We start from the raw sequence: 27,545 nt of genomic DNA, 5'->3' as shown, positions 1-27,545 counted from the left end.
TTATTAGCCGTAGTCTTTGCTTGTGATAAATTTAGATCTTATATTGTTGATTCAAAAGTTACGATTCATACCGATCATGCTGCAATTAGATACCTTATGACAAAGAAAGATGCTAAGCCGAGGCTTATTAGATGGGTACTTCTTTTGCAAGAATTTGATTTACATATTGTAGATAGGAAAGGTGCCGATAATCCCGTTGCCGATAATTTGTCTAGATTGGAAAATATTGCTTATGATCCCGTTCCTGTTAATGATAGTTTTCCAAATGAACAATTGGCTGTAATAAAGGTGAGCTCGCGAGACAAGCCCTTGGTATGCCGATTATGCTAACTTTATTGTTTCCAAGTACTTGCCTCCAACCTTTTCAGCTCAGCAGAGGAGGAAATTCTTTTATGACTTGAGGCATTATTTCTGGGATGACCCACACTTATATAAAGAAGGAGTGGATGGTATTCTGCGAAGGTGTGTTCCCGAATATGAACAACAAGAGATATTGAGTAAATGTCATGGTAGTGCTTATGGAGGACATCACGCCGGAGATAGAACCGCGCAAAAGGTTCTACAATCAGGTTTTTATTGGCCAACTCTCTTCAAATATGCAAGGAAGTTTATTTTATCTTGTGATGAATGTCAAAGGGTTGGTAATATCTCCAGACGCAATGAAATGCCTATGAATTATACTCTTGTTATTGAACCGTTTGATTGTTGGGGATTTGACTTCATGGGACCTTTTCCCTCTTCGAAGGTAACACTCATATACTTGTTGCTCGTTGATTATGTTACTAAATGGGTGGAAGCCATACCTACAAAAAGTGCCGACGGTGAGACCTCTTTAAAAATGCTTTTAGATATTATTTTTCCTAGATTTGGAGTACCTAGATATATTATGACTGATGGAGGTTCTCATTTTATTCGTGGAGGTTTTAGAAAAACTCTTGCTAGGTATGGTATTAATCATAGAATTGCTTCCGCTTATCACCCTCAAACTAGTGGTCAAGTAGAATTATCGAATAGGGAGATTAAATCTATTTTGGGAAAGACCGTTAATAAATCTAGAAAGAATTGGGCTAGTAAATTGAAAGAAGCACTATGGGCTTATAGAACTGCTTATAAAAACCCCATGGGAATGTCACCTTATAAAATGGTTTATGGAAAAGCTTGTCATTTACCTTTAGAACTAGAACACAAAGCTTATTGGGCTGTTAGAGAATTAAATAAAGATCCTAAACTTGCCGGTAATAAGAGGTTGCTACAATTAAGTTCTCTAGATGAATGGAGAAGTGAAGCTTATGAAAATGCTAAACTCTTTAAAGAGAAAGTTAAGAAATGGCATGATAGAAGGATCATCAAAAGAGAGTTTAATATTGGGGATAAAATCCTATTGTATCGGTCTCGTCTCAGACTCTTTGCAGGGAAATTACTCTCGAAATGGGAAGGACCATATGTTGTTGAGGAGGTGTATCGTTCGAGAGCAATTAAAATTAGCTCTCTCCAAGGCAATGCTACGCAAGTGGTGAATGGACAAAGACTCAAGCATTATATCTCGGGTGATTCTTATAATGTTGATGTTGATATTATTCAAGTTGAAACACCGGAGGCTTTCATCAAAGGACAAATTGACAATCCGCCGTAACTCGACTTTGAATAGGTAACAAGATCGGTAATGAAAAGTTCGCGATTTACTTTCCGAACAATATTTTTGCTGTTTTTGGAAAATATGAAAAATTACGAGATCGAAACGGAGTGGAAAGGACGCACGAGGGCGTGCCACCATAGGCCGGCGCGGCCCGGCTCGGGCCCGCGCCGACCTATGGTGGCACCGCCTCGTCGCCCCTTTCCGACTCTGGTTCGACCTAGTACTTTCCGTTTGTTCTGAAATTTTTTTATTATAAAATCCCCCGGACCCCTGGAGGTCCGTATATCGTTTTCTCGACGTGTTTTGTTTCGAGCTGTTTCTGCCAGGATCTATTTTCAATCTAGGAGCACCATGGCCTCCGACAACAAGGGCAAAGTGCCTTCGAAGGAAGAAGTGAAAAGAGTGTCGTCAAAACAAGAGCAACAAGCTGTGGGGAGTAAGCAAGTCTTGGTGGGATCTGTTGATACTCGACGTTCTTTCTCTCATAACTTGCAGGGACCCTTCCCCCCCGCTCTTGGCCTCGACTCTTTCCCTGTGCTCGAAGAAGCTCTACGGACTACCGATGAGTTTTGTGGTCAATACCGGGCTCTAAGAAGAGAAGTGGAGATACTCAGGGAGGAGAATTACCGACTCCGTAGAATGCTGGGATATTACTTGATGCCCGTCACAGGTTCGCCATCGCCGACTTCAGATAACAATGAATCTCTTCAAGACTTAGTGCAAATTTGCCAAGCTGAGAAGCTGAAGCTGAAGGAGATCTGTAAGAAGCGCATGAGGGATTCATCACCACCATCGCCAAAGGATTGATTCATCATCGGTATTGGCATCCCCTTGGTTTGTTCCAAGCTTGGGGGAGTGCCGCGGTATCACATTATCACTACCTTTTACTTTTTACTATCAAGTAGTGTCATATCATGAGTAGGGAAGTTATCGTATAAGATGGGTTGCAAGTGTGGAAGTATCTCTCCTTTAGTTTGTCTATGTATCCCTTGGTGTGAGTTATCGTTATGGAATATTAATGAGAAGTCTTATCATTTACATATTGCACACCTTACTTTAGTTTGCAATTTCTACTATATGATTGATCTTGATTTTAGTATTGGTACCACTTTGGGATCATTGAGTAAATCTTTTTGGTTTTGGCAAACTTAGCAATGGTCAATAGCAACAACACTTTGAGTTTAAGAAGAATAGAGGAAATACATGTATAAGATGTTATTATCTTTCTTATCAGTTCTTAGTTTAGTATTCTAAAGCTAAAACTGTTTGTGCTTACAAGTAAGATGCATGATTGTTTCTATCACATGTATATTTGTTTGTTTCCCTCAACTCCTATGCTTGCTATTTAACCTTGCTAGCCAAAGACCCGTACCGAGAGGGAATACTTCTCGTGCATCCAAACCCGAACCCAAACCTATGCCATTTGTGTCCACCATATCTACCTACCGCATGGTATTTTCTCGCCATTCCAAGTAAATACTTCATGTGCTACCTTTAAACAATTCAAAACTTATTACTCTTTATTTGTGTCAATGTTTTATAGCTCATGAGGAAGTATGTGGTGTTTTATCTTTCAGCCTTGTTAGGCAGCCTCCACTAATGGACTAGTGGCTTCATCCACTTATCCTATAATTTTGCAATAAGAGCCGGCAACGGGGTTCCCAGCCCCAATTAATCAACTTTCATTAATAATTCTCTCCACATGTTTTGCCCCGATTCATCGATAAGCAACTTAATTTTGCAATAGACACTCCTCCATGGTATGAGATTGTTGGAAGGCACCCGAGGATTCGGTTAGCCATGGCTTGTGTAAGCAAAGGTTGGGGGAGTGTCATCCTTAAATAAACTAAAGTACATGTGTAAACAAAAGAGAAGAGGGATGATCTACCTTGCCGGTAGAGATAACGTCCTTCATGGGATCCGCTCTTTGGAGGTCTCGTTTGGCAAGGGGGTTAGAGTACCACGCCACGGCCGTTGACAACGACAAACACCTCTCAAAACTTTACTTTTATTCTCTTTATATGATTTCAAAACTGAAAAAGCTCTAGCACATGATTTAATCCCTGCTTCCTCTCGCGAAGGGCCTGTCTTTTACTTTATGTTGAGTCAGTAAACCTATTTCCCTCCATCTCAAGCAAGCAATTGAGTTGTTGTGATCAAACTATTATATTGTGATTTGCTTCATCATGTCTTTACCCTTTCTTGTTTAGTACAAGTTTTACCTGAATAAATATAGCTTTGAAAGTCATCAATGATTAATATGATTGAGTATGCAAGTTTACCATAAGTTTTAATATGAGAGCGCTGCTCAATAGATAAGTATAATCTGTTAACTCGTTCTCTGACCAAGAACAAAGTTTGCCATCACCAATTATGATTCCTTATGCACCTTTATTTGTGATTACCTTATACTTGTTTCAAGTTGAGTTATATGAGGAAGTTGTTTACTATAATATCTTGTGTGAATGAATATGATGCTTCTTGTCCGTATTTTATTTAGCGACTCTTCACTCCATAAACATGTGGTCCTGTTTACTGAGTTCAATTTCGCTTGGGGACAAGCGAAGTCTAAGCTTGGGGGGAGTTGATACGTCCAATTTGCATCACTATTTTATATCATAATTTGATGTTATTCATTGATATAGTTCATATTGGGACACAATACTTATGTTATTTCATCTATTTTGCATGTTTCATGATTATTTGGAGATCGTGTACCGGAGCCAGGATTCTGCTGGAAAAAGCACCGTCGAGATGCAATATTTCGGAAGATCAACTCGTGGAAGGAAATTTCACCAAAAATCCTATTTTTCCGGATGACGAAGGAAGCCGAAGGGGGAGCCAGCTGGACCCAAGGTGGGCCCACACCATAGGGCGGCGCGGCCCATGGCTCGGCCGCGCCACCATGTGGTGTGGGGGCCCCACAGCCCCTTTCGCCTCCTTTTCTTCGCGAAACCCTTCGTCCCGAAAACCTAAGCCACAGAGGAATCCTCACGAAGGGTTACAGCCGCCTCTGCGGGGCGGAGAACACCAGAGAGAAAAGAGCTCTCCGGCGGGCAGGAATCCGCCGGGGAAATTCCCTCCCGGAGGGGGAAATCGACGCCATCGTCACCGCCATCGAGCTGGACATCATCTCCATCACCATCATCATCATCTCCACCATCATCACCGCCATCTCCACCGCTGGACATCGTCACCGTTGTAGCAATTTGGGTTTGATCTTGATTGTTTGATAGGGGAAACTCTCCCGTATCGATTTCTACTTGTTATTGATGCTATTGAGTGAAACCATTGAACCAAGGTTTATGTTCAGATTGTTATTCATCATCATATCACCTCTGATCATGTTCCATATGATGTCTCGTGAGTAGTTCGTTTAGTTCTTGAGGACATGGGTGAAGTCTAAATGTTAGTAGTGAATTATGGTTGAGTAATATTCAATGTTATGATATTTAAGTTGTGGTGTTATTCTTCTAGTGGTGTCGTGTGAACGTCGACTACACGACACTTCACCTTTATGGGCCTAGGGGAATGCATCTTGTACTCGTTTGCCAATTGCGGGGTTGCCGGAGTGACGAAACCTAAACCCCCGTTGGTATATCGATGCAGGAGGGATCGCGAGATCTCGCAGTTTAAGGTCGTGGTTAGATTTATCTTAATTAATTTCTTGTAGTTGCGGATGCTTGCAAGGGGTATAATCACAAGTATGTATTAGTCCTAGGAAGGGCGGTACATTAGCATAGGTTCACCCACACAACACTTATCAAAACAATGAAGATTAATCACTCGTATGTAGCGAAAGCACTAGACTAAAATCCCGTGTGTCCTCGAGAACGTTTGGTCATTATAAGTAAACAAACCGGATTGTCCTTTGTGCTAAAAAGGATTGGGCCACTCGCTGCAATTATTTCTCTCGCATTTTACTTACTCGTACTTTATTCATCTGTTACATCAAAACCCCCTGAATACTTGTCCGTGAGCATTTACAGTGAATCCTTCATCGAAACTGCTTGTCAACACCTTCTGCTCCTCGTTGGGATCGACATTCTTACTTATCGAAGATACTACGATACACCCCCTATACTTGTGGGTCATCAGCGATGAATCTGGCATGTCCACCGAAGAACCGAGCATTGTAAGCAGAGCTGGCCGTGTACGTCCCTTCGGTAGTGAGAGTCCAGGAGATGGAGTCCGTTTGCTCAGGGACAAGGGTGATGGTGTGGATGATGTCCCAAAGCTCCAAGTATTGTGCCAATCGGGTAGGTGAGCTAATGTTGATGACAGAGCGGATCCAATTGTAGTCGCTAAGCTCTTTGGCAACCGTGCGGTTTTTGCGGGATGCAATCTTGAAGAGGTCAGGCGCCCAAAGAGAAAGGGGGCCCCGCCCGCACCATTTATCATGCAAGAAGGATGTCAGCTTCCCATTGCCCACGGTGATCTTGGTGGAAGCCCTGAAAAGCGCCATATCGGCATCGTCACAGGGAAGCTTCGATCCAGCCCACGTGCGCTCAGGGTCGGTCCATTGCAGCCAAGGCCAACGCAGCCTCAGAGCGCGTCCAGATCGCTCAATGTCTGGCATTCCCAGGCCCCCAAGGTTCTTCGGTCTGCACACCGTTTTCCAGTTAACGAGGGCTTTCCCCTGGGCCGCGTGCTCGCCCTCCTCCCCCGCCCAAACGAAGGTCCTAATCTTTGAATTGGAGACTCTACCCTTCAAGATCGCTTTCCCAACCTCTTCTCTCACTCTACCCGGATTCATATAAATGTGGCCACGGCTATGATGTTCCACTTCCGCGGCACACTTGGACCGCGCCTTTCGCAGACCGCTAAGTCCGACCTTCGTGACCTTGCAAACGAGTTTAGTTCGGTGTCCCTGGTCACGATGTACCAGATGTTCGTTGAGCAAAAGTTTCTACTCCAACTCTTTCAGGTATCTGCAGATCGATGAAGTAGCGGACAAGGTTGGGAGGAGCGCTGCTCCCCTCAAGTGCAAGATTTTTTGTTGGCTCGCCAGGAAGAAGCCCCTTCCCACAAATGAATGGCGGTTGAGACACCATCTCAGCCCCACTGATGTGTGCCTCTCATGCAACCAAGATGAAGACATGTATCACCTGCTCCTTCTATGCCCCGGGCCCATGAAGTTTGGAGCTTTTTCTACTCCGACTTTACTGCCAGAGACTTTTCTCGCCTCTCGGACATGTGGTCTTCGCAATGCCGCAGCTTCGAGGAAGTCACCATCACCACAACCATTCTATGGGATTTCTGGAAATGGAGAAACGCACGGACCTTACCTTCAATAGCGATGATGAAGACATAGCCTTAGTCTCTCGTAGATGCATCGAGAATATTAGGTTGTGGACTCGCCGATGTACTACCCCCTCTTCCTCTTCTGCTCTAAATGTGTAATGGCTGGTCGCTATGTCCCCCTCTCCCTTCTTTCTCCCTGTCTTATTTAAAAACCTGTAATGCTTCCTCGTACTCTTGCGGTTATTTATAAAGTTGTTTAGGGTGGGTTCCCACCGTAGCCAGGGTCAAGAAAAAAACTCGGCCCATGTGAACTCAACATAATGGGCTTGCTCTAGTCACTCGTCTCGTCCAGGACGACGACTCTCCCCCATCTCCGCGGCCGCGAGTATGATGCAGCAGTCCCAGGCGGCGATGGCGGTGGCTGCGCCGGCGCCGGCGCCGGCGGCGCGCGCGCACGAGGCGGTGGGCGGGGACGCGCCCCCAAAGCAGGTGGCGCAGGCGATGGAGCGGCTCGGGCGCGCGGGGAGGATCATCGCCGACATCCGGCTCGGCGCGGACCGCCTCCTCGAGGCGCTCTTCACCGCCGCCAGCGCGCCGCCGCACAGCGCCCAGCAGCACATCGAAAGGAACGAGCGCGTCGTAGTCGAGGAGGAGGTCTCCATGCACCGCCACTTCGACGACCTCCGCGCCCTTGGCAGGTACTCCTCTCCGCCCACGCCCGCGCTCTTCCGTCTTGATCCGCAAAGCTCCTTCTTAGCTCCCTTGGGTGGTTACATGACTGTTTAGTACTTTGGGAAATGAACTATGCTGGCATAATTTCTGAAGGGTGGGGAGAACAGCCACTCTCCCATCTTCTGCCGGTATGCCTCTGCCGTAATAAATCTAAATCAGGAAATCGCGGAGGTGGTGGAAATCTGTTCATGTCTTCGTTATGGTAGGGGAAATTGATATCTGTGATTCGGGCTAAGCTGGTTTGTGTTGCGTAGCTGATTTTGAAGAAACTCGCAAGTTATAGGGTTTGGTTATTCCCCTAGATATGCATATAGTTGTAGGTTTCTTCCAGAATGCTGACTTTTCATATTATTATCTACTCTTTTTGTGGGCTAATGCTAGCGCTTTGGAGGTAATTTGGTTAGACAGGGTTTGTTTCAGGTAGGTTCTGTCCTGTTTGACATATTTTGTTCTCAGCAAAATAAAAAGTTTGTGTAAATTATATTATTTGAAGATGCCGAACCATGATAAAATTTGATAAACTTGACCCACATGTATTGAGAAGTTTAGAAGTGAGGCCGACCTCTGATTTCTACACAATCTAAATACATGTCCTTACTAATGCCTATGTTTTTCTTAACCATTCAACTTTGATCTATGGCATATTGGCATTGCATGTTTTATCCGTTTCTGGCCTTTTGCGAAGACATCGCTTGATCTATTCGATTGTGGCCATTTTATGCAACTCGTATTTAGTACCTGCCTCTGATACAATATTATATGCTTTGTTAAACTTCTGTGGGTAGAATTGGCATTTAGAAGCTGTTGTTGTAGTGTGACTCGGGGCCACAATGTTAGGCTAGATTATCACCCTACAAGATCATTTTGTAAGAGGAAAACATTTTTTATTGATGATGAAATTTTGCACAGTTGGATAGTCTGCTTCATAACACTGTCTGTACAGCACATGAATGTTTGTGATAGTATATCTACTTATCCACCTGTAGATCAAAAACTTGTGAGTTTTCAATCTTGATGGGGCTCTAAACTTACTAGGTAATGTTACATGTAAGAGTTAACTTTTGAGAGAGCCTTGAATTTACTTGATAAGTCTAATAGGTGATGTGATGTGACTTTTAAGAGGTTGGAAGCTATAAAGTTATCTGGAACAAACTTGAACAATTTTTAGCAGAATATAATGTATTCCCATTATTCTCCTACTGAACTGAATTAGAAGTTCCATGCATTAGGATTTCCACTTCTTAGATAACTGTAACATTTTGTGTTTATTGTGCCCCCATTTTTTTGGATGAATCAGTCATCGTTGACACAATTCTACTAATTGGTTATGTACATCCTTGCCAAATTTCTTCGACATTTTTTTTTTACTTTTCATTTGAATTCACACATTTTCTTCTTCAGTGTTTGGGGCTAGTCTTTTTCAGGTTCAGCTGCAGCCTAAGAAGTATCATTTATTCCTTTTAGCACTTCTTCCGTACTGAGTTCTTCATTTTATTTATTTATTTATTTTGCTGTTAGCAAGGCAATTGGAAGAGTCTGGAGTTTTAAATGGGGCCCTTAAAGCTCGAGGCAATTCGTGGGGCTTGCATATGCCACTTGTGTGCCCAGATGGCGCTGTTGTGGCATATGCTTGGAAGCGTCAATTGGCAGGCCAAGCTGGTGCATCAGCTGTTGACAGAACTAGGTGAATATCATTACTTATTTACTTCTATTGTGTTTGGCTTTACTCTTTATTTTTTATTTGATCTGCGAAAAATTCTTTTTGCGTCTGTGAAAAGCTTTGTGTCTTGATGCATTGAGATTAGAAAGAGTGTATGTACAATACAAGCCTTAAAAAAAAACGAGACCCATGGGCACTAGCACCCAGGGCTTATTCTTATAGAAGAAGCTCAATGAGCCGCAAATCTGCGTCCGAGGAGATTCGAACCCGGGTTGCGGGGTAGCCACCAACTCGAGCTAACCATCTGACCCTCTGGTCATTCTCAATACAAGCCTTAAGAAAGGCCACCAAGTGGGAACACAATCCCTACAGAAATAAGAATGAAGTAATGATGTCCTAGCTTGGCGGCGCATACGGTCACCCAAACTTGTGCCTCCTCCTTGATGGTGTTGAACAGACCATTTAGAGCATCTCCAGTCGCGTCCCCCAAACCGTCCCCCAAAGCGCGCCGGATCGAGCGTTTGGGGGACGTGTTTTGTTCGTGCCGCGTTTGGGGGACGTCGCTCCCCGACCGCGTCCCCAAACGCCGCCCCCAATCAGAAATTCAAATAGATGCATTCAAAAGAGATCGTTCCCGCCGGTTCGTCGCGATCGAGTAGCGGCGATCGATCAAAGTACCGGGCGCGCGATCATATTACGGACCGGTGGTGCATGCAAATTAGAAGAAGGGGTTGGTCGACGGCGTCGTGTCCTGAGTCGACGCAGGCCCGTCGAGCACGACGACCTCGTCGCGATCTGCCTGTTCCTGTGCATGGTGCGTCCGCTCCGTCGCCGACGCGGAGGCCGACGCAGGTGTAGCAGTAGAAGACGCGTCGGCCTCGCTCTTGCTGCGCTGCCGCTGCCGCCGATGCCGATGCCGCTGCCGGGGCCGCCGCGTCCGCCGCCGCCATTTTGGCTTCGATGTCGTCGAGGATCCGGCCTTTGAAGAAGTTGTGCGCCGCTCGCGTCCGGGGAGACATTCCTCTCGTCGACGTTCTCGGCGAGGGACATGTCGTCCCTGCGTTTCTTGAGCTCCGGCTTCTCCTCTTGCCTCTTGAGCAGCTCGGCCCACCTTTGGTCGGCCTTCTTGTCGCGGGAGATAAAGGTCGAGGAGACGTCGGCGAGGCATTTCGTGATCGACGCCTGCGTCTTCTCGGACGACGCAGCGTCGGCCAAGGCGGCCTTGGCAGCCTTGTTGCCGATAGGACGCCTCGCCGACGTTGCCGGCGGCGCGTCCGGATCAATGGCGTCCTTCCCCTTGGACAACGACGAGCGCGTCAACTTCCATTTCTCATTCATTTTGAGCTTGCCATAGCAATGCGTCGGCACGAAAGACTTGTGACCATCCGAGTACTTGGCGTACAATTCCATAGCCCGATCAAACTAACCAAAGAAAGCGAGAGTCATTTCATCGAACACAATGTGGGCGCTACGGATTATGGAAGAAACGAGTCGTACCGGTTGGCCGACGTCGGCGCCGCTGTCGCCTCTCGGTCTCTAAGTCGTGATGGTACCCATGGAAGGAGTTCACCGACGCCCGGATGATGGCCCATCGCGTCGACATTGCCTCTCGGCTCCTCTTCATTGGCACTTTCCGGTAGTCGCTGTTGATCGGCTTGCGCTCATCGAACTCGGCCTTGATCCTCGCCCAATACTTCCCGCCTTTTTGGTTGGCGCCGATGATGGAGTCATGGCTCACCGTCGCCCACGACTCGCACGTGACAAAGATCTTCCGGAACCGTCCACTTCGGGCCTCGTGTGCCCGACGCCTTCTTCTTCTTCTTCTTCGTCCTCACGCCGTCCGCGTCTACCTCCACGAGATCATCGTCACCGGCACCCTCGTCGTCCTCTTCCTCGCCGCCCTCTTCCTCGCCGCCCTCTTCGTCCTCAACGTCGTCCTCCTCGTCGTCCTCCACCCCGTCCTCTTCCTCGTCGTCCTCCTCCTCAACCCCCTCGTCCTCCACAGCACCGGCGCCGTCGTATTCGAGCGGACCCCTGCGGCCGGTGAAAGGGCCGCCGTCCGGACCGGGTCCTGGCTCGCGTTGCTCGTACGCCGGGAGTAGAGGTTGTTGGGGTTGAAGCCGCCGTGCGGCGGCGCATCCTGGTAGTGCGGCGACAAGTTAGGCGTCACGCACCCGGGAGTGGCGGAGGGGCCGTCGTTGTAGAAGGCGGCTTGCGACGGAGAGAAGACTCCCGAACGTACACCGGCACGTTCGTACTATATGGGCTCGCGTTGGTGGCGGCGATACACCCGGCGATTATGCGCCGGTGCCGGCGCGCCGCGAGCCTTCTTCTCCCGGCTCCGCCGCCCTCGCGTCCTTTCCGGCTCCGCCGTCGATAGCTTCCGGCGCGGGCAATCTTGCTGCCATTCATCTTCGGTCATGCCTTCGGGCTTCTTCTTCGCAGCCGGCGCCTTCCGCGGCTTCGCGAACGGCGCTTTCGCCCCTATCGTCGCATTGCCCGGCGGCTTCTTGGCCGCTTTCTTCGCCATCTTTTTGGGGGCTGTCGGCGGCGCCATGGAATGGGGAGAGGGTAGCGGCGGCGGCGGGTGCACGGCGGGAGGGAGAAAGAAATCGGCGGGATAGGAGAAATGAATCGGCGGCAGGATATGTTTTGGGAGGCCTGTGCGCGGCGGTATAGGCGCGATTTGGCGGGAGCGGCGGGATTTGGCGGGAGTGTGAGACGAATTTTCCCCTGTGCCGCCGACGGGTCGGGCCCGCGTCGGTTGGCCTCGCTTTCGTTGTGTCCGGCGTCCCCGGTGCGTCCCCGTGGGACGGGGACGGGCTCGGGGCGCCGGACACCGTATCGGGGCGCGCCCGGACAAAAAGGGCTTTGGGGGACGCGGCTGGAACGCTTTTTTTGTCCGGCGCGCCCCAAATCCCTTTGGGGGACGGTTTGGGGGACGCGACTGGAGATGCTCTTACACTTGTTCTCCAAATGGCTGATGTACGTATGCCACTGTTTCCACAGTCACTAAGAGGTGAGTTGTATGAGCAAGACAGCCCTTTCCACTGTGACTGGTTCGTCACCAAGCACCACCAGAAGTGATGCTGTGGACCTTATCTAAGAGAGTGATGTGCAACATTTTCACCAACTACCAGTGTTCTAAAAGGCGGACTAGCCCACCTGAATGCTGGGCCACCTAGCTGATTTGTCCCACCTATATTGATGACTAGCCCTGCACAGGCCTGCTTATTCAGTTGATTATGTGCTAGGCACTGATTTCAAGCCCAACTAGTCCTAGCGTGTTAGTGAACATTGCCAACCGTACAATTAACGTAGTGTACTTTCATTGCTTTTATGTAGTGTTACTCCCTAAAATAGAGTGGTAATTTCTCGGATCTCTCCGTTGCTGATTGCCTAAAAACTTGGCTGGAAACTGTTGCTTATGGATTCATGCTGATTCAATGTTGTTTTCAGGTTAGCTCTTAAGGCCTTCACTGACCAGAAAAGAAGATTCTTTCCTCACCTGGAAGATGAAGTTCTTAGCCATCTCCCTGATGATGAATCTGGTATTGCTAAGAGGCCACGGTTGTCTCCGGGCAATGGAGAGATAGAAGAAAAAACTTTGTCTGAGATACTTAAGAATCTAGAAAATGAAGTACCCAACATGAAAATATTCACATATCGACGTTTGGATTGGTCAAAAAGAGCTTCATCATTAGCATCTCTGATGGATGATGACTTTGTGGATCCATCTAAAGAGTTGAACCTGCATAATATGGGCAAATCAAGACCTGGTTCTATCACGACTCCCATAGATCAGGTTGCAGTAATTGAGCTGCTGGTTCCTTCAATATTTAGAGCTTTAGTGTCATTGCATCCTGCAGGATCTACTGACCCTGATGCTGTTGCATTTTTCTCTCCCGCTGAGGTAAGGATTTCTTCCATAAGCTGACTCCATTCACATCAATTATAAACTTTGCATAAGCAGCCAAGCATTGCCCTAGTAGTGTGTGTTTATAGTTGATAACATGCAGTTGCTTGTGTAGCAAGATCACTTTTTGGTTGTTAGCATGTTCGCATGATACACTTGATGGACAAAGTTCACTGTTCTTGTTGATAAAATGAGTGGGCAAGGTATTATTTCTGACAGATGATGTGTCTCTTCTGTCAGGGAGGAAGCTACCTGCATGCAAGAGGCGTGTCTGTGCATCACGTTTTTAAACATGTGACGGTACATGCTTCTTTTAAGTTCTTTGATTTGATTATTTCTTCCCATAATAGGCATTGGAAGTGAAACATGGGTGTACTGAGTACTCTGTTTTGATTATGTAGGAGCATGCTGACAAGGCATTGCAGTACTTCGTCAGTACAGAGCCCAGTAAAGCACTTCCTCTGTTATTGGTGAGTCGTACCAAATATTCGTCGTTGCAATAAAAATACTTAAGGACAGTCATCCAGTCATTTGCCAAAACTTGCTTAACACTGTTAATTCATTGTCACTTTTTTTATACTGCTGTTGCAAGTTTTTGCAACAATGGTACCTTGCTTTGTGTTTAGTACTAACAAGATGTCAACCTTTTGCAGCGTTGGATTGCTGATTATCAGACTCTATTTACAAAACTCTGCAGGTATATATAACTCGGGTTGCATCATATTATCATCAGCATTTCTGCTGTACAGATAAGTAACATTACATTATTTGACATGCAGTAAATGCCGACGCCTTCTGCTCATGGACAAGTCTTTGGCTTTGCTTCTACCCCCGGTACACCGTCCCTACCACCAGACATCAAACGTGGGTTCAGATCATCATGAGGCCTATCACATTGGATGTTCTTCCTATGATACCTGACGCTTCTACACAATCTGGACTCTTTTAGCTAGGATGTTTCTAACGCCATCGCCTTACTCTACGTGTAATGCAGCCCGATGTGTAAGACCGTACAATATTGAACTGTGTAGTATTGCAGTTAGTTCCTAAGAACAAAAATGCTTGGTCATTGATGAGTTACTTTGGTTGCATTTTCACCTCACTCTTGTAAAACATGTGCATCTCATGAGCATGCAATTGCGGACCTGAATCTTGTAGAATATGGATAATTCTTATGTACTTCGATTATTCAAAGTACTGATTAAAGTAAGCTATGGTACTATTTAGGCATACGTACTTTTGACTCGTATATCACTGACTGAGCAATTTTATTCCCTCGAATCCATATAAGTCTTGTGATTTTAGTTCAAATTTGAACTAAAACCAAATAAGGATTCATTCATAGATAGGAATATGTCAAATTGGAGACCTCCAAAATCGTGAAACAAAGAACATTTATCTGGAAAGGGGTAACGATGCTGGGCATCTCAAACATTTATTTGATACGATGAATAGTTGTCATCAATATCAATGTTAACTGTTTACAACTTGCACCTGTATACTAGGAGGGGCAAACCAGGTGAGCGTACACCTGACTACACAGTTTTACATAACCAGTTTGTCAAGTATTTACAATACACACCCCGAAGGAAGTTCTCATGAAAGCTCTTTGCAAGCTCCACTGCAGGTTAGTGGCTATTCAAAAAGCTCTCCTTTGATCTTTTCATGTACCGCGAAGCTATATTATATGTACAATTTACTACAGTACAAGCCGTGTTGCCAAAAAAGCTAGTATAACATAGGCAACAGGCATGAGTTTAAGAACTCTCCATGAATGACTGCGATCGAGAAAACGCTGCGGGGTTTGCCTGTAGAACACGAGCAGGACGTGCGTCTGCTGGCTGGCCCTTGCTCTCACCCTTGAACTGGAAAGGCTTGAAGACGCCAGGGTCCCCAGGTTTGATGCCGAGAGTTGCCCATATGGAACTCTTCGCCGCCTCATCGGGGTCATCGATGCGGAGCGTCTTGGGAACCCACAGTGATTTCTCCTCCTTGTCGTCCTTCAGTGGATTGGAGTCCCTGGAATGCTTCCCCAAGGTAGGAGACCCACCTGAACAGCTGCTGTTGCTTGACCCAGACGGCGATATGCACCCGTTGGTTCCCATCCACGGTGTGTTCCATGCCGCGGCTGGCCAGCTTGGTAAGCAACCCCAGAGAGCGGGCGGACCAAGAGGATACGGAAATGCTGGTGCAGGAAATCTTGAGCCAGGCATCATGGGAGAGTTCATCCATGGAGCTGGACTTGTACTGCAGCTTTCTGATGGAGAAGCAGACTCGGGCATACTTCCACCTGGCATCATTACAGGAAGGTTGTTCCATCCCATGCCCCAAGGGTACATGAAAGGAGGAGCTCCAAGGTAATACTGAGGCACCGGGCCAACTCCATTACAGTAAACAGGTGCTCCGTTCTTATCAACGTGGACCGCGGTGGCAGGTAACCCGTTATTTGTTGTGGTAGAAGACACACAGGAGTTATCTTCCCTAGTTTCACCTCTTGGTACAGGTCCAGCATTGGCGATATGCTGCTCTTCAATGTTCAGCGCAGATGCCATTGATTCACAAAGTGGCACCTCAGGCCCAAATTTGAGAACTGTTTCATTTCGACTGGTTGACTGCGCCTGGATAGAAGGCAGAGACGCGAGGGCTTCTGGATTCAGTGTGTTGGAGATGTCCAGTCTAGACCCCATTAAACAATCAGGGCCCATCAACAGCTGGCGGTAGTGCAACGGTGAATTCTTGCTTTTGCGCCTCCCAGCACCGACAGGTACATTCCTCATAGTCCCCCCTGCAGTCCAGTACCTTTGGCAATTCTTACAGAAGTGCCTAGGTTGATTGATGTTGTAGTTGTTGTAATAACAAAACTTTGTATCCATGCTGTTGCACCTAGGGCAGGGTATAATCTTATCTGGCTTCTTGAGCACCTTATCCTGGCCTGATTCGTCATTTGATGTCTTCTCATTCTCATCCTTCGGTTCTGATGCTGCTTTCTCGTCAGAATTGCTTATCTGGGCAGAGTCATCTTTCTTGTGGTCAAAGGCCGATGAACCGGCTGTTTCTGAATTTTCTTTCGCTTGTGGTGCATCAACCTCCATATCAATGTCAGTTTTCTCTCTTAGTTCTTTCTCTTCTGGCACATCAACCCTCATTTCAGTATCACCTTTGTCTTCTGTTTCTTTGTGATGATCCTATAGTGTTGCAACATGAGATACTGTCAAACAAATACTTCAACACAAATAAAACTGAGTTACCATATTACATCTAACAGAAGAGAGAACATTATGTTTGTTCAGATGTACCAACAGGTCTACAATAATATTATACAAAGAGAGAGCATATGTATGATCTGCCATACAAATTTTCCCTGCCCCGTTTTAACAAAACCAAGGTATTTTGAACCTCTTATTCAACAGAGAAGCCCCTTGCTAGCTGACCACTCTTGGACAAATGAAGATGAAAAAGCGCTGGAGGGACCACCACATGCTCAAAGGAAGCTAGATTTTGCATGGATTGCTAACTTTGCACTGGTAACTGATAACTACTACCTCTGTACCTAATTATAATTAGGAACAGAGGTGATACTTATGAGGAAGCAGCTAGACAACAACACCCTACCAACTATGTTGTCTCCTCGCCCAGTCATCTATATCTATATATAGGCAACACATGCTACGCCGAATCATGCTCTGTTCATGCACAAATTAAACAAAAAATCTCACAGAACCTGAAATCAATAGAGTTGGAGTATCTTAAAGAATTTCATGCTCAACTTCATTTTATCTTATAAAATGAAAAGAACAATTCTTAATCAGCATCCACGGCATAGTACTACAATTATTGCCCTGCAAGCCCCACAACCAGGAGAACTTTTGTAGCAGCGTTTTTTTGGACTCAGAGATAGAACCCAAATTGGAGAAACCGACATCTAACGCTGTACGGACTTTTGGACCTATCCACTCTTAGATCCAAACCCAATTTAATTCATATCGCCAGCCTGATCAGCATGCACATCCCAGGCGATTTACCTGAACCTCGAACTTATTCCCAATTCTCAAATTCAACTGCTAAATTCTAGCTAAACATTTTCTATTTTTCTTTACGCTAGACTCTATGTATGATGAGATGAAGGTGCGTTTGTTTAATTTTACAGGGAAAATCGAGGAACATGCATATTGAGTAGCCGATCAAACAAAAAGCCTCTCGTCAGCTAACCTTATGATCCTCTGGCTCAGCCTCCACCAGCGCCGGTGTCTCCGACTCCGATGGCGGCGACGGCGGATGTTCGAGGCCGGCCGGCGCCTCCGCTTCCGGCGACCCAGGCTGCGCAGCCTCAGGAAGCAACGGGATCACCCGGCCGAAGAGCTTTATACCGGAATCCATGTGATCCGACATCCTCGATCGATCCCTCACCGCGAACCAAGAAAGATCGCAAGCTGCCGCTAGGGCCTAGTATTGACACTCGAAGCTGGGCGAAACGGCGAGAGAGCAACACCGAGCTGGTGGAGCGAGAGAGGGAGAGAGAGAGAGAGGGGCTAATGGATATAGCTCCTACTCTACATGGGGAATATGAGATTGAAGTACTGTGAAACTGAATGGGCAAAAAAGTAGGGGAATTTTAGGAGGGGGCTTTTTCTAGAGGGGGTTAATGCGCGCGGGTCCTCTAAAACTATAATAATTGCACATGCACCCCTATGAATGAAAGAAATAAAGTTTCAAATAGGCATAGTTTTAAATAGCCGGCTATAGCCCCGCTATAGCCCGGCTATAGCCTTTCGAGCAAGGTGCGGTAAAGGCATTCGCGTGCTAAAAGGTGGCTATAGCCTTTTTTGGAGGTCGCGGCTATATCCTATAGCCCGCTATTTAAAACTATGACTACACCGGTAATTCCTTGGACATTTTAGAGTGCACACTTATATAAGGCCTCTTGGATTGTAGGATATTCATAGAATGTTTGTAGGATTTCAATCCTTAGAATTTTTTCTATCGACTGTCCTTGCATCAAAGGATTGCTACTGCTTAAATTTACCGTGATTTGGATTATTATGCCTTAATTCTATTGGAATTTGAAGATTCACGCCGCCCTCTTTTATAGATTCATTCAATCTCGTAGCATGACACGTTTCCTGTACATTTTTCTTTGTTTCTTTTTAAACGGAAGGCCGAGGCCCAGCTTTATAAATAAAGCAACAGCGTAGAGTCATACATCAAGGTTACCGCATACAAGCCACACACACAGGTGAAACACCTAGTCCAGGTCAAATAGAAAGTCTAGACTATTACACATCATGGAGTCTCGCATACAAGCTTCGTAGGGATCCCATCACTTCATCGATAGCTTGTTTATCACCGGTCTTGCTAAGCAGCCTCCATTCCTGCAGGTAGATCATCATTCTGAAAATACAGTCAGTCGGATGCGAGACGAACTTCTTTTCTATAGTCATCTTATTTCTAACATTCCAAAGCGCCCAACACATCGCAGAAATAGCTATCCAAACTACTCTACGCGTTCTGCCTGACAAGCTTTGGGTAATTGCCGTAAGGTCCCCCGCCCCAACAGGGTTCTAGGCACACGCCAGTAGATCTCTCACACACGCCCACATGAACTTGGCCGGTGCACACTGAAAGAAGATGTGGTTGGAGTCCTCCCAATCTCCACACAGCACGTAGGTGCCATTGGACGGTCCATGCCTCTTCCAAATCTGATCGCAAGAAGGTAAACGACCCCTAATCATCTGCCAGAGGAAGATCTTGATCTTGGTAGGGATTTTAGCACGCCAGATATCCTTGAAGTGCACAGAGTTTCCACCACTACAAAGGACCTGGTACATGGAGCTTGTCGAATAGCATCCCGATGCTTCCAACTTCCAAAAACTTTGTTTATATACTTTAATTGTATTTTATAATTCTCTCTTTTGCGCAACCAAGCTTGTTAGATTCAGTATTTTGGAATCATTAAATCCAAACAAAAATGTAGTGTTAGGAGTTGCGTCTCATTCTTAAAAAATATCTAATGAAAGACTACTAATAATCTCACGTCCTATGTGTAGTCGAGAGGACAATTTTTCGCTGCCAGTAATCGACGCCTCATATCTCTCAGTTTTAAATTTCTCTTCTATTACACATGCGCACTGTATGTTGACTCAAACTTTGCATCATAATAATTCAAACTCTTGTGTTTTTACAACATACAATTCAACAACTTTTCAACTAAATGCTTTTTAAAATTCATATTCAAACATAACATATGGTCCAAATATACCAAATATAACAAGAACAAACATAAATAAACTATTGCCCATGAAATTGCCATGGATGCTCTAACTTGAAGATGTTCATGTGACATGCGGTTGTCGGTCTTTTGATTGAAAAAATGCTCACACTTATTCTGCCAGGGACTCATACTTTTTTCCCGCATACTCATACTCAACGGCTTTCTTTTGACCTAGTTCATTTGAAACTTGCATGTTCTGCATGATCACACAAGTTATCGTGATCTCACATAATGTATTTTGATACTGATACAGGTCCATGAAAAATTGGAAAGCAAGATTGTGAAACCCCAAATGTTCTCTCTACATCCTTTCAAATTGTTTCTTGACATTTGGTTAAGTGTTATATTTTGTTACATTAAGGGTGTGATATTGTCTTCATAAATGTTGACCATGTGGGATATGCGCCATCTAAAAGTGAGTAGGCCATTGTGTAGTTGTGATCGTACATTGCTTTGAAAGTTCACCAATGGAGAATCAGCAGCTAATCTTGCAAGGTATATATCTCCTTTGGAAACACTGATTGACATAAAACATGATGTGTCTGGTGAACACAAGTACTCTGTTCTAAAGGTATGATTCAAAACATTCACCATCATGTAAAAATCGGTATGCGTGTGATTTCCGTGATAAATATGACCTCATCAATAGACTCGGGTGGTTATCATGCGCATTTTATTCGTTATATTCTACAAAGCATTGTGCTCAAGTTCCTTGGCCGGACTCATTTCTCCTTCTAGTATGGATCATGTTCTTACACAATATTCGCAATGCGTGAGAATAACTCGTTGCACGTAGTGAACCACCATCAAAAACAGGGTTATTTGTAAACTAACCACAGAACCGAACTACCATATTTTGGATGCATGTTGGAATCAATGTGGGGAAGCAAAGCAGACATCATTTCAAATTTCTCATCAACGATCATCTAACGAGGTGTGGTAAAAAAAATCAAACAAGTGAGCTCATTTGCATAAATTTCATTCAATGTCATCATTGTCACCGCACATCGTACTAGCTAATTGATTTTTTCATATCAACCGCGCGGAAAATAATCAATAGTAATACCTTCCGAATTCGGTCTTCATTGGTTGGTTGAGGCCGAGTGAAACATAATCAATATTAAACATGTAGGATTTTTGACATATAACTAGCTCGTCCGCATAGTTTTAAGTTGTCTATTGCATACTTAGATTGCGATTTTCTTTAGGAATGTTTGGTACATTGAGTAAAACAGGGTGAAAGCAATGATAAATAGCCACTAGCTTTTGTTTAAGTGATGGTCATGGTAGAAGAAATGATAAGCCGTTGGAATGGAGATTTCCGGCACCCGAGCTCGAGTGGCCCCTTTTATTCTAATAATACAAAAATTATACATACGAGTTTTTGAAGAAAAAAAAGAGACCATGTGGATGCTGCCAATGATGTATCACACATACAAACGTGGCAAATCCCAGTTTGAAATGATTTGTGTTGTGAGCCACACAAAAATGATAAAAGCGGGGTTCTGGGTATAGTGAGCAACACATATTTCTAAAACTCCAAAATTTATCATTTTTTATATAGCCCATACTGGAAAACATTTGGCATTGCGATTTTGCATGCTTGCAGGATTCATCACTTACTATGTTCAGAATTTTTCTCAGGTTCTTTTTTTTTTTCTCTAAAACTTGTAAATATGTTTTTTGAGTTTCTAAAAATAAATACAGCCTATGTCTCTGGAGCTCAAGAGCCAAAGAAGTTATCCGAATCTGCTGTAGTTTATTCGTTTGTACGACTTTATGTTTCCCCAGGAAAAAAAATAGTGCAGTGCACACTATTTTTGAGTTTGATCAGAGCTTGATTTGAGCCGATGTAGTAGTATGGGCAGGTCTAGCTAGGAAGCAGAGACAAAAAGCGAAAACGTTCACGTTGCAATGCACGTTGGTGTACGCACGTAAACTGCAACATTTGGGCAAGTAGCGCAGGTACAACTATCGCTAGCCAGCATGAAAACTCGAACCAGCATAGCGCTACGCTAGGGGTGCAGACGCAATTCTTGAGTTCCTGGAGGACGCGGATCGCTGGGTGCGAAGCGCGAGATGTTGACGCGTAGGCGGCCGGCGGGGGGACAGCTGGCGTCCAGGTCAGCGGCGAGGGGGGCTCGTCAGCCACGAGAACTGGTGGCTGGGAGGGCAGGGCGGCCGACGTCAGCTCGCGGAGGTGCGAATCTGGCGGAAAGCGGAGCAAAAAGGGGCGGCTGGCAGCCACACTTTTTGTATTCGCCTTTTCCACGTCCACCTTTTCTTCTCCTGCTCTGCTTTGCTGTCGCCGTTGGTTGTTTTTCTTCCTCCGCCCACGCGCACTCACGCTGCCACCATGCGGATAGATAGAACCGTGGACTGCTACGTCCCGGAATTCGGTCGGATCCACTGGACCGGTTGTGGATTGCGTGCTTGTAACTTGAGCTCTTTTCTTGCGAAAATTGATCCGATTATGGCAAGCAAAGAAGCAATATGATATCTGACTCAATTTTAGCTAGGAGTACTCCACCTGATCCGTAATAAGTATCGTGTGTTTAGTCAAAATTTACCTAAATTTGAAATAAGTGTTTTTGGGTTTAGTTCAAAGTTATCCAAACTTAAACTAAACCAATGACAGTAACTACAAACCGAATGGAGCAGACCAAAATTACGATACGGGTTGAAAAAGAAGTTTTATTTTCATTTTGCCACATTTGTTTACGCTCATTTTTGCATTTTTGTGCGCCGCTTTATATCTTGTATATTTGTTTTGCCTCGCTAAAGCCCACCGTGTCATCGTGTTGATCATGTGCACAACTTTTGACCTTGATGATTCAACAGACAATAATGTCTCAATCTTATTCGTACGTATCCAAAATTCTGGTTTCAAAAGAGGCTCAACCTAGAGAGGTTTATCCTCATCCAGTAACAGGGTTGGTGTTTTTTTAAGAGGCAATTTGATTCCATGCATTTTTTTTTTGGGTTCATAGTTGTCCTCAAAATTGTGGCCAATGTGGTGAACAACCACAATATATGTAGGTATCAATTTAATTTTGAATCATTGTATCCATATATACCAAACCACCCACGTATGCCTTGTGGAAGCATGGCGACAGAACTTGTGCACAATTACATGGTGCACATGCTATTTTTAGATTTACCTTCGACCATTTTCTTCTTTAGCAAAATGTTGGTTATGTGATGTAAAATAGTGTACCATTTTATTTTGCATTGGAATAGTTTTTAACGGTATATTTTTATGGATTTTTGTCATGTATTATTTCTTAAAATAGGACATCATGCATCTGTGGACGGAGGGGCAGTTCTTTGTACGGAGACACAATTTATACTTACTATGTTAAATTTATAAGTTTTGAAGTTAGGCTTGAATTTTGAGGGACCCTTGTAAACCCTAACGAGGTAGTATTGGTTATCTTTCCATTTGAAAATATATGTCGTAACTCTTTGTAGATACAGATATATTTACGATTATAATACATCTCGATACATCTGTTTCTATATAATTTTTGGAGTATTTTATTTTAAAAGGAAGATACTTGTTACTTGTAGTAGAATACAAGAAAGCTGGGTTTGGTCGAAGCTCCGATCTCGGCCACATAGTTAAACACCAACTGATTTGGCGCATCAAAATCCATTAGCGCAGGAGTGGTAGCTAGGACCCACCATGAGCAGCAGTAGTACTCACAAGAGCACGTGACATGCTGGTGATATGGCGCACTGGATCTTCCTGCCAACACAATCCAGACCACATCTTTGTTTTGAGATGAGACCACGTCTTTCCCTGCAAAAACAAATGCCATTTCATTTCCATGGAATCGGCGCGCTTTTGTATGGGACCCGGTGCCGCTTTCTCCCACGCGGGTTCCTTTTCCTTTTCTATCTATTGCTTGTTGCTTCTCATTTCCTCCGACAACGGCTTGAACGGTTCCTAGACATGTGCTGTTATCAGCTTCCGAAATCCAAATACACAAGTCGTGTGTGCTCCAACCAAGAGGATGTCACTGGAGAAAATAGTCGAATGAATACGCGACTCGCCGACTACATAGTCGAAATCCACGGAATTGACGCCGTGTACTATGGTGTCAAGCTGGGATCCCACGGGATTTTACTTATAGTGTATTTTGTATTTTTTAGTTTAAATTTTAGTTTAAAAATTTATACTTCCTCCATATAAAAATAAGTGCTTCAATTTCATTTAGATACGGATGTATCTTTAACTAACTAAAATGGATCTAGATGCATCCGTATATAAATAAAAGTGAGACTTTTATTTTTAGGTGGAGGGAGTATGAAATTTAGATATGATCCCACTTGATAATATACCATCTACGTGGAAAAATTACATAAACCCACCATAACTATGGCTAGGGTTAAAAAAACACCACCTTTTTTTTTTTGATAGAGCACCACCAGCCTAGAGTAAGAGCGGGACAAATCATCACAGTTTGTCGTAAGACTAGTCATTAGTGAGTTAACCACGCAAATGATAGGTGGGCCCAACCATGTCAGGGTGGCGTGGCAAGGCGGAAATAGACAGGGTGATAGACGTCAGACCATTCTAACTTATGTGCATTTTTGCATTTCTTTTATAGACCACATGTCAGCCCCCTCTATCCATCTTCCGCTCTCAAATGTGCCCCCTTGTCTACCTCCCTCTTCCTCTCTCGAATCTGAGAAGGTGGAGCTACTCCACCAGAGCTAGGGAAGCTAGGGATCTGGCGTTGCGCGTGGCCCCGCGATCGGCATCGAGCTCCACCCCATCCAGAGCGCATCGTAATCGGCATTGAGCTCCACTGTCCAGAACGTGACAGACAACGAGCTCCATCGGCATCGAGCGTGTCGCTATCAACATCGAGCTCCATCCCATCCAGAATGCATTTGCCCCGTCGCCGCCGGGCTCTACGCTATCAAGGAGACTGCCGCACCAGGGACCGGATCGACGAAGGAGACACCGAGACCGAGGTGTGGATAAGAAAAATAATAAGAAAGGAAAAAAGAAATAAGAAAAAAATAAAGGAAATAAGATAAAAGGGAGCCATATCTAAGGGAGATTGAGGCTGACATGTGGGCCCAAAAAAATGCCAAAAAAACCCCACAACTGATACTACTCTAATGGGCCACACATGTCATAATCATGTCTAAACCACTTAGGACGTCGGGTTGGCATACTTTGTCACGTTGCTACTTTGAGTGATTGTTTTTTGTAAAAAGAATGAAAGGTGGGCGTTTTTGGTTACCCTAGCCACACTTGTGGTGGGTAAATGTAATTTTATCCATGCACGGGAGAACAAAGGTGAGGTTAGATTGCTAGAAAGGTGATTGTACCGCTAGCCAACAAGAGTTTAACCGTTAGGTTCCTATTCACAGTTATTCTACGTTCTAGATTTAGCGAAGGTCAAACTTTGTAAATTTTGAATAAATATGGGAAAAAGATATCAACATCCACAACTTAAGATCCAAAGTTTTAGAATCGTCATTAACCTATATTTTCATAATATATGCCTTTCATGTGATGATTTGTTGATATAATTTTATATATTTGTTTTTCTAAGCTGCCCGTAGAGCTAAAGTGTGCATTTATATATTTGTTGCTTCTACATGACCGGTCTATGTTTGTACCGTGTTATTATCAGAAAAATGCTGCTCCCTACTTTTCCGGGGCGTTTGAGGCACTAGTAGAAACAAGGGCTTTTATCCTGTCCTCCAAAGAGCATTTGGATTTGGCACGAACCGGTGCTAAAGGGGTCATTAGCACCGGTTCGTGCGGTCTGGACGTCCAGGGGGCATTAGCACCGGTTCGTGCGGGACCTTTAGCACCGGCTGCTCCCCACGCACCTCCACCCCCCCCCCGTGGATCGCCTTTTTTAACACTGTAAAATAGAAAAGAAAATGATAGAAAATTCAAAAAGTAAAATCTTTTGAGATTCCTGTATGTTACACAACTTACTATTAGGGAAAATTAACAAATTTCAATTTCAATTTTTTTTCAAAAAAAGTTTGAAGAATGGTAAAAACGCATTTTTAGTTGCATACGACGTCGAAAAAAAATGTATAATATATCAAAATTATCGTGGGAAAAAGTTACATCCGAATTCACCCGGGTTTACCCGGTTAGCCAATTTTTAGATTCTCAAAATTCCAAATTAAAATATGAAAGCAGGAAGATTTTAGCTTTTTCTAGAAATTTAGGATTTTATATATTTTTTTATTTTTCAAAATTAAAATTAATAATTGCATCCTGCATAAAGATTACACTCTGCAAATTATAAGTTTTTCAAATTTTCAGGTTTTAGGTTTGGCAAAAAAATAAATTTTTTTGAAAATAATTAAAAATAATACAAATTATAAAGTTAATGTTTATTTATTTATTCAAGATTATTATTATATCATTACTTTTGTTTATTAAAAGAATTATTTGAAATTTGAACAATAAAGAAATATGACATCGACCGATATGTTAATAGGATTGATATGATACTACTATCACATATATGCGCGTGAAGCACTTGGATACGGGATGGAAAAGAACTTGGAAGTTAAGCGTGCTAGTGCTAGAGTAGTGGAAGGATGGGTGACCGAGCGGAAAGTCTAAGCACGAGTAAGTAATTAGGCTAGAGATAAGGGTAGTTAAAGACTAAACTTGTGAAATAACTAAAATAATAGAAATTCTGAAAAAAGGAAAAAAGAGGGAGTGTAAAATAATTCGAAAAAAAAATTATGGTAACGGGGTTCTACCGCGGCAGTGTTTTGGGACATTTTCCTGCCGCGGCAGACCCTTTAACACCGGTTCGTACGTCCGACAGCCGCCACGTGGTACCCCTTTAGCACCGGTTCACAACTGAACCGGTGCAAAAGAGGGGACCTTTTGCACCGAATGCTTTACACTGATTGGGCATCCGGTGCATATGGCTCTTACCAACCGGTGCAAAAGCACCATTTTCCACTAGTGAGGATCAGAACAGGCCGACCCCGATCCGTCTACCTGTCCCGTCCGGCGCGGTTGAACGGCTGAAAACGATACCGCGGCCGGTGCGCTCGTACGTTGGCGTCGACGTGCCGACCCTACGTTTTGCACGTATCCACGGCTTAGAAGAGGTGTGGCCCCACCTTGATCCGTTGGTTGCTCCTGAGAGCCTGAGACCCACCTGCTCCGTACACTGCCAAGTGGCTGACCTGACGAGCTCTATGATTCCTGTGTTCCCCCTAGAAAACTAGAAATGCAATACCTAAACCGTAAACGTGTGAGATCCGGGCGTAGACAGTAAATGTTTAGGTTTAGAAAATCAAATTTAAAATTTGTTCAAATGTAAAATCTTGAAAATGTTATTCAATTTCGAGAAATGTTCAAATTTCAAAAAAAAAAAATCCAGATGTATTTTTGACTCAGTAAGGTGTTTGGCGTTTCCACACTGTCTCTACTCTCTGACCAACGGGCTAGAGGCACTGAACACGACCCCAAACATATGCCACGCTGGACGCAGATGGCTAGGCCAGATGTATCGGTGGCTCAACGGTGGTCAACATTAATAAAGATCGACTGACATGCCTCATTATTGTAGGTTGCATCGATGACCCCGAGGGGGAGCCAGGGCTGCTACAGGCCTGGTCAACTCGATGAACTACCAACGGGTATGGGAGGCACAACTAACAGCTCTCGGCCGGCATCGCCTGGTCGGCCATTGAGTTCGGCAGCCTCGTCACGACGGCAACGAAGGAACAAGCGCAGCCGGCGCAAGTGGTAGCCGCCACCACGGCGGAGGAGGAGGCAGGAGCAGCAGTCGCGCCACTCCTCGACTAGTTCTAATTTATTTTTAGTTTAGACGATTTTATTTAAAATTGCAAAATTTAACAAAATTTGAATGGAATAGTGTGTTTTTCATAAATTTTAGTCAAATTAATTTTATTTTAAATCGTCGTTCAAAGCGCGCTATTGCACAGAGATGTCCCGCAGTAACCCGCACCAACGTCTTCCAAACCCTATGTCTAACGCGTGACACGGCTAGGAATGCTCTAAGCTACCAGCAACCTTCATGGTATATAGATTATACGAAAATGAACACTGGAAATT

General features: G+C 44.6%; 2 protein-coding genes across 2 annotated transcripts; one reads left to right on the top strand and one right to left on the bottom strand.

Moving 5' to 3' along the window:
* Window positions 1-7,267: 7,267 nt before the first annotated feature.
* Window positions 7,268-14,437, top strand: LOC124661980 (mediator of RNA polymerase II transcription subunit 27-like). Its single transcript, XM_047199873.1, has 7 exons — window positions 7,268-7,578; window positions 9,135-9,296; window positions 12,732-13,185; window positions 13,429-13,488; window positions 13,590-13,658; window positions 13,842-13,885; window positions 13,968-14,437. Exons 1-7 carry the CDS (start codon window positions 7,268-7,270, stop codon window positions 14,107-14,109), a joined length of 1,242 nt encoding a protein of 413 aa, XP_047055829.1. The 3' UTR covers window positions 14,110-14,437.
* Window positions 14,438-14,588: 151 nt separating this feature from the next.
* On the bottom strand, window positions 14,589-17,733 carry LOC124666549 (cyclic dof factor 2-like). Its single transcript, XM_047203890.1, has 2 exons — window positions 17,398-17,733; window positions 14,589-16,373 (listed from the first exon to the last, which is right to left on the bottom strand). The coding sequence occupies exons 1-2, from the start codon at window positions 17,575-17,577 to the stop codon at window positions 14,946-14,948; spliced, it is 1,608 nt and encodes a 535-aa protein (XP_047059846.1). The 5' UTR covers window positions 17,578-17,733; the 3' UTR covers window positions 14,589-14,945.
* Window positions 17,734-27,545: the final 9,812 nt, after the last annotated feature.

This window comes from Lolium rigidum, chromosome 6, assembly GCF_022539505.1.
Source record: "Lolium rigidum isolate FL_2022 chromosome 6, APGP_CSIRO_Lrig_0.1, whole genome shotgun sequence".
Taxonomy (NCBI): Eukaryota; Viridiplantae; Streptophyta; class Magnoliopsida; order Poales; family Poaceae; genus Lolium; species Lolium rigidum.
The sequence above is the reverse complement of the archived record's forward strand: the minus strand, read 5'-3'. Positions and strand labels throughout refer to the sequence as shown.

Excerpts from the sequence above, each read along its gene's own strand:
- LOC124661980 (XM_047199873.1), top strand. The coding sequence starts at position 7,268 with ATGATGCAGCAGTCCCAGGCGGCGATGGCGGTGGCTGCGCCGGCGCCG. Across the intron at positions 9,297-12,731 it reads TCAGCTGTTGACAGAACTAG|GTTAGCTCTTAAGGCCTTCA; the intron begins GTGAATATCATT and ends TGTTGTTTTCAG. Across the intron at positions 13,659-13,841 it reads AAGCACTTCCTCTGTTATTG|CGTTGGATTGCTGATTATCA; the intron begins GTGAGTCGTACC and ends AACCTTTTGCAG.
- LOC124666549 (XM_047203890.1), bottom strand. The coding sequence starts at position 17,577 with ATGTCGGATCACATGGATTCCGGTATAAAGCTCTTCGGCCGGGTGATC. Across the intron at positions 16,374-17,397 it reads CTGAGCCAGAGGATCATAAG|GATCATCACAAAGAAACAGA; the intron begins GTTAGCTGACGA and ends GCAACACTATAG.